Source organism: Pimephales promelas, chromosome 18 (genome assembly GCF_988280905.1).
Source record: "Pimephales promelas chromosome 18, fPimPro1.hap1.1, whole genome shotgun sequence".
Taxonomy (NCBI): domain Eukaryota; kingdom Metazoa; phylum Chordata; class Actinopteri; order Cypriniformes; family Leuciscidae; genus Pimephales; species Pimephales promelas.
Window position 1 is genome coordinate 13,360,315 of NC_142786.1, and position 7,277 is coordinate 13,367,591.

Consider the following 7,277-nt stretch of genomic DNA (forward strand, 5'->3'; position numbering starts at 1 on the left):
CTATAAGTTTATATTGTCTAAAACCTTTTTGAAGAGTCTTTGTGTTGAGTCTTAATGTACGCAATAACGAACATATATTCCTCTGTGCAATGAAAAGACATAACAAATGCTTTCCTGTGCATTTCCAATCTACAACTAATTCATTTGTGCACTGACGAGAAAACATCAAAAGAGCGGTCAGTTTACAATGCCTAAAATTACTAGCCCATTCCACTGTTCAAATAACACTTGTGCATTCGCACACAACTACAACTAACTAAACACTACCACTAAATTATTCAGAAATAACTGAAGAGAAATTACTGCATTTAGATGTTGCTTTCGTGTGAAAAAGAGAAATTGTTGCATTGGCTGTTGCTTTACCATGCAATAACTAATTCCGATGTGCATAGAGCAGATAGTTGCATGGCAATAAAGAACTAACTTATGTGCAATGAAAATAGATAACGTGCTTTTCCTATTGCATTATGTATTGTGCTTTCGCATTGCAATTGCGCACTAAACTAGTCATATTCATATTGAATAGATATTTTTGCAATAGCCATTCTACTACAATGCATGCTAGAACTACATAATACCACTAACTTGTTAAGAAATAACTGAAGGAAAATCATTGCATTTAGATGTTACAATCGTATGATGAAGAGAAATCGTTGCATTAGCTTTACAATGCAATAACTCATTTCGGTGTGCATAAAGCAGATAGTTGCAATGCAAGAAAGAACTAACTTCTGTGCAATGAAATTATTGCAATAGCCATTCTACTAAAATGCACTCAAGAACTAACGTTTTCCTCTGAGCAATGAAAAGACAACAGAAGTGCTTTCCCTTGGATTTAATCTAATTTGTGCACAGACGAGAAAACATCATGTAGTGACCCCTTAAAATATGCCTTAATTTGAAAAGTGCAGAGTATTAAAATGTATACATTTGATTATTTGTTTTTATTATTTTTGAGTGCAATGTAACAAAGTGTACCAACATTCTTTGTTTCTGTATTATGTAAACTGATTTTCTTTACTCAAATAAGGTGTTCTGTTGAACTGAAGTGTGTATTAATGTTGACCAATCAGCATTGAGATTATTTAAAGTTTACGGACGTAAGTTGCGTTGAGTTACGTTTTAGAGACGACAGAAGGAGATCACACATGGCGAAGAGCTACTCACATGTCCTCGGTTTACGTCATTCTTAGAGACTTTGTTACTTGTGTGAGTACAGGCCTAAAGTGACAAATATAACTTTCACCCGATTTTTGTTTGCATAGTGTGATTTTTATTTTACTGTATTTAGTATAATTTCAACCCACTCTGTCGTTGGATTGCGTCATCTGTTTAGTGCATTAACAGTGCGATGTGACGGAGAAACTCGCATTAAGGACAACTGCATCATTGACAGCTGTATTGTTGTCACAAGAAGAACTTCCAAATGACTTGTAACTGTGGGGGACGAGATTCATCGCAAGCTGCTTCGTCGTTGCGTTTGAACTGGACTTTCATCCCGCGCCGGGCTGCGTGACTGTTCTGTTCGTGGTTCGACCTGTAAGTGATCACTGCACTGTTTCGTTTTTTCCCTGGATGGAATGTAAGTGAATTCGTCTCGACAAATCCTCTTGGTACTGAGTTAACTTAAATCCATTCCCGTGAAAGTGCACCAACGATTGGGCCACAACGGCTAGCCAAAAGAGTGTGTGTGGGGTTTTATTTTATTTATTTATTTTCCTTCTGTAAGAGACTGATCAAACTCATTTATTGTGTGTTACTGACAGAGTTCATTCGGTGAATTGTGTAAACTGATCCAAAGGAGAAATTGTGAGTTTTCAATAATAATTTGGTGTAGTTTTTTCCCCTCTTGAAATAAGAAGGGAGAGTGTTTTTTTTTTTTAGTGATCATTTAGAATCCTCAGAGGTTATTGAGGTTGTTGCATACTTAATTGTTTGAGGGGGAAAGGTGTTTATATTGAACAACACAGAATCCATTTTTTATTTTTACACTTTGATACCACAGCTGTTATTCATTGATTGATTTTATTTTTTCTGAAAAAAAGGTGTCTTAATAGTGTCAAATAAATCATTGTTATTATTTTTTTCCCTCCTTATTCAGAATTGCTGTCTTGATTTATTAGTTAGATTATATTGGAAAAAAAGGGAATATAGAATTTTAGGGGAAGTAAGTTATTGTCACAGTCTGTCGTCCTCACCTGTTTTGTCCCGTCATCTGCACCACACTTCCCCGGATCCTTTTGTTCCTCTCCCGGACTCACTCCCCAATCAGCCACCTGTTCCTCGTCCTGTCATTATCTTTTTCACCTGTGTTCACCTCATTAACCCTGATTCCTCTGTGTATTTAGTTCAGTCCAGTTTGTTTCAGTTTTGTCGGTCAATATTCTATGTTACGCTGTGTATCCCGTCTTCCAGCCTGTGTTTGAAATAAATGTCTCTTTACCGAGATTCTGTACCCCGCCTGTTCTTCTGCCTGAACCCGCAGCCGTGACAGATTGACCGACCTCCAAACATGGATTTAGCAGCTGTGCAACTTCTCCTCCTGGAGCAGGAGGATCAATCCCTCGAGGCCCACACACAGAGGTATTTGGACTTGGTACCTCATGTTCACTATGATGTTACCAGCCTCTGTGTGTTCTTCCGGGCAGGCCTAAATGCTGAAACCCAGGCACGCCTGCCCGAAGACGGGCCTCGAGGGGACTTTGCGGCCTATGTGGAGTGGGTGCTGGTGACATGTGGATCTCCCTTTACCGTGGATGACGTCACCAGCCCCACTCCATCGCTAGAATGCTCTTCACCGCTGGTTCCGTCCAGCTCTCCAGAGACTGAATGCTCTTCACCGCTGGTTCCATCCAGCTCTCCAGAGACTGAATGCTCTTCACCGCTGGTTCCGTCCAGCTCTCCAGAGACTGTATGCTCTTCACTGCTGGTTCCGTCCAGCCCTCCAGAGACTGTATGCTCTTCACTGCTGGTTCCGTCCAGCTCTCCAGAGACTGAATGCTCTTCACCGCTGGTTCCGTCCAGCTCTCCAGAGACTGTATGCTCTTCGCTGCTGGTTCCGTCCAGCCCTCCAGAGACTGTGTGCTCTTCACTGCTGGTTCCGTCCAGCTCTCCAGAGACTGTATGTTCTTCACTGCTGGTTCCGTCCAGCCATCCAGAGACTGAACGCTCGTCACTGCTGGTTCCGTCCAGCCCTCCAGAGACTGAATGCTCTTCACTGCTGGTTCCGTCCAGCCCTCCAGAGACTGTATGCTCTTCACTGCTGGTTCCGTCCAGCCCTCCAGAGACTGTATGCTCTTCACTGCTGGTTCCGTCCAGCCCTCCAGAGACTGTATGCTTTTCACTGCTGGTTCCGTCCAGCCCTCCAGAGACTGTATGCTCTTCACTGCTGGTTCCAACCAGTCCCGTCCAGACCGTCCAGCCAGCGCCAGAGACCGTCCAGCCAGCGCCAGAGACCGTCCAGCCAGCGCCAGAGACCGTCCAGCCAGCGCCTGAGACCGTCCAGCCAGCGCCAGAGACCGACCAGCCAGCGCCAGAGACCGTCCAGCCAGAGGCCGAGACCGTCCAGCCAGCGCCAGAGACCGTCCAACCTGAGCCCGAGACCGTCCAGCCAGAGCCCGAGACCAGGATCCCACCCAGCCTCCCTCTCCCACCTCCTCCCGTCATGCATCCGTCAGCCCCTCCGCCTGCCAGCTCCCCTGACCTAGCTGGGTCGTTGGATCCCCGGCCTTCGCCTCACACCTCCTCCATTTGGACACTTCCTCGGCCCTCTGTCCCATCAGCTCCCCCGTGGCTCCTACCTCCCTCAGCTCCTCCATGGCCCCTCAGTCCACCAGCTCGGCCAGGCTCCCTCGACCCTCCGGACTCCCTTCGCTCCCTCGTCGTCCTCCCTTCACCTTTGGACTCCTCTGGCTCCGCCCCGTCATGTCACCCCCGCGGTTCTGTCGGACTCCTCACTCCCTCCAGTCACCCGTCAGCCCTCACGCCCTCTGACCTCACTGTGTCCCTCCGTGCCCCTGTCATCACTTCAGTCACCAGAGCCTACGGTATCACCATGTTCCCTCAGTCCCTCATCAGCACCACATGTCGTCAGTCACTCAGCTTCACCCTGGTCTCCTCTCCCATCCGCTCCGCCCCTGTCAGTCGGCCCCACTACCATCGGCTCCACCAGGGGTCCTCCCTCCAGCTGCTCCGCCCTGGTCTCGCCCTCAGCCTGCGCCACCCTGGTCTCGCCCTCAGCCTGCGCCGCCCTGACCACGCCCTCCATCTTCTCCGCCCTGGTCTCGCCCTCAGCCTGCGCCACCCTGGTCTCGCCCTCAGTCTGCTCCGCCCTGGCCACGCCCTCAGACTGCTCCGCCCTGGGGGGCTGTCTCCTCCTGACCACGCCCTCCACAGCCTCCAGGGTGCCCACCCCCCCTCCCCATTGATGTTATGGCGTGAGGCCACGCCTTCCGGGAGGGGGGAGTAATGTCACAGTCTGTCGTCCTCACCTGTTTTGTCCCGTCATCTGCACCACACTTCCCCGGATCCTTTTGTTCCTCTCCCGGACTCACTCCCCAATCAGCCACCTGTTCCTCATCCTGTCATTATCTTTTTCACCTGTGTTCACCTCATTAACCCTGATTCCTCTGTGTATTTAGTTCAGTCCAGTTTGTTTCAGTTTTGTCGGTCAATGTTCTATGTTACGCTGTGTATCCCGTCTTCCAGCCTGTGTTTGAAATAAATGTCTCTTTACCGAGATTCTGTACCCCGCCTGTTCTTCTGCCTGAACCCGCAGCCGTGACAGTTATAAGTAGATTATTTTGCTTTATTATTCCCTGGTGGAGGTATCACGCACTATTTAATAGTTTGATAAAGAAGAAATTAAACTCCGGCCAATTCACCATTCGACTGCCGGGAATTCAGGGTTTTCTGTTTTGGGAAACATAAAAAAATTAACCCCCAGGGTTAATAAAAGGGTTACATTTTTGGAGGCACCGCTGGGATAATTTTTTTTTCTTTCTTCTTTTTTCCCTGTTTACCAGCGTCTATATTTTCTTCTATTTAGTGTAGTGGTAACAGCTGATCTGAAAACAATTTGTTTTATTTTGCCATAATACCAGTTATTTGAATTTACTTTCAAAATTATGGATCTGTCGCAGACTGTTGAGTGGAGCAGAGAAGAGAGCGTTGATGTCTCACGTGCTATTGTTTTGAGCAATGTTTCTTTGGATGCCAGTAACGACACTATTGAAAAAGTGTTAAACACAGTAAAAGTTTTTGGTCGCACTAGAATACGTGGTCGCCGTGGTGATGTCACCGGCAGATGGTTGTTTATTTTAGTGGAGACCAGTGCTGATCTAGATCCTGATGTTATCCCTCCTGAGATAGGTATAGAAAATGAAGCTGGACCCTGGAGTGTGAACTTATTGGGACATGGTCCTGCCCCCAAAGGTGATACATTCCACTTAAAGCTGCAAGCCTTGTTACAGCAGGAGGGCATGTCCATGGATGAAGTGAAGGCCATGCTTTTGGAAAATCAGCCTCCTAAATCTGACATCAGTGTGGATCTAGTTGATGCCATAGGCAAATTAGTAGATCGGTGTAATCAGGTGTCTAGTGATGGGCCTAGTTACAGAAAACTGAGGTTGTTCTCAGGGTTGAAACCTATCCCTCCAGGTGAAGAAGAGTATGAAGTCTGGATGGAGCAGGCCGCTCAAATGATAAGTGAGTGGCAATGCACCGAATCAGCAAAGAAGCAACGCATCGGTGAGAGTTTGCGAGGTCCCGCGGCTGATATTGTCAGGTTTCTTAAAGTGAGTAGCCCATCAGCGACTGCAAATGAATACTTGGCTGCCCTTGAGACTGTATATGGAACTACTGAGAGTGGGCCTGACCTTATGGCTAGATTTCGCCATACCTACCAGGAAAATGGAGAGAAACTTTCAGCTTTCTTGTACCGCCTAGATAAACTTCTCCACAGAGCCTTGTTGAAGGGTGGGATTGAGGCAGCAGGTATAAATAGAGCCAGAATGGAGCAGCTGATTAAGGGGGCTCTGACCAATGATATGGTTGCTTTGCGAATCAGAATGACTCACACTGTGCAAGATCCCCCTTCTTTCTCACAGTTGATGAAGGAAGTTCGAGAGGAAGAACATTGGGTAGCTGCTCGAGAGAATGTTAAAGCTTCTGTGTCCAATGTTGCCACTCCCCCTGTGCCTGTGCCACCTGAATTACAAAATCTGAAGAAGGAGGTTAAAGAATTGTCTACTCAGGTGAGTCAGCTGTTGAGCATGGCCACTGTGACCCCTGCCTCTGAATGTGCCCCACAGAAAGTGCCCAGTCAGACAAAGGAAGCTATTAACCGAGACACAGCTTACAAGCCCAAAACTTCCAAGTTAACTTTGCCTGGTATCTTCTGTTATAACTGTGGTGAAGATGGTCATAAGAAGTGGGAGTGCAAAGGACCTGAGGATCTTAGGAAGGTAAATCAGAAGTTGATGAAAATGCACCGCTTACAGGGAAACTTCAGCGGAGCTCAGTGACGGAACGACACGGAGCTCCAGATAATCTACGTTCCACTCATGTTTCATCGCTGCTTGATGTTGGCCAGCCACGATTGCCTGTAGGTTTAGTAGGGCCTGTCTCTGAGGTGCCTGTTCAAATTGAAGGGATTTACGCAAAAGCTCTTCTTGACAGTGGCTCTCAGGTCACTCTATTGTATCGTAGTTTCTATGATGCGTATCTGAAGCACTTGCCTCTTCACCCTGTGGAAAACCTTGAGATCTGGGGTCTTAGCTCACATAAATACCCGTATGATGGATACTTACCCTTGAATTTACAGAAAATGTGGCTGGGGTGCATCAGGTGGTTGACACTCTCGCAATTGTGTGTCCAGACCCTTTGAAAAGAGAGGGGATAGCCATTTTGGTTGGGACCAATACTAACTTAGTGAAGAAGCTGCTTGAGTCTTGTCGTGAACAGGCTGGAGAGAAGTTCCTGAACGTGTTGACTATGCATCCTGTAATACGAGAGGCATTTGAGTCTATTCAGCAGACAGACGTGTGTCAGGATGATCCAAACAAACATGGAACAGTTTGGTTTGTGAAGCATTCCCCTGTTGTCTTGAAACCAGGTCAGGTTATGCAACTCCCAGGTCTACCTAAATTATCCAGCCAGATGACAGAATCTTTGTTGTTAGTAGATAAAGCGGAAGTTGCTGACACCTTTACTGTTGACTTGCAAGTGAGACCTGAAGTTCACTCAGCATCCATTGTAGGGATGCAACGGTACACGGT

At 46.9% G+C, this 7,277-nt stretch overlaps 1 protein-coding gene across 1 annotated transcript; it reads left to right on the forward strand.

Moving 5' to 3' along the window:
• The first annotated feature begins 2,512 nt into the window (after nucleotides 1–2,512).
• Nucleotides 2,513–6,524, forward strand: LOC120461902 (paraneoplastic antigen Ma2). Its single transcript, XM_039650224.2, has 2 exons — nucleotides 2,513–2,728; nucleotides 5,142–6,524. The coding sequence occupies exons 1-2, from the start codon at nucleotides 2,513–2,515 to the stop codon at nucleotides 6,522–6,524; spliced, it is 1,599 nt and encodes a 532-aa protein (XP_039506158.2).
• The last annotated feature ends 753 nt before the right edge of the window (nucleotides 6,525–7,277 follow it).

Excerpts from the sequence above, each read along its gene's own strand:
- LOC120461902 (XM_039650224.2), top strand. The coding sequence starts at position 2,513 with ATGGATTTAGCAGCTGTGCAACTTCTCCTCCTGGAGCAGGAGGATCAA. Across the intron at positions 2,729-5,141 it reads CCTATGTGGAGTGGGTGCTG|ACTGTTGAGTGGAGCAGAGA; the intron begins GTGACATGTGGA and ends GATCTGTCGCAG.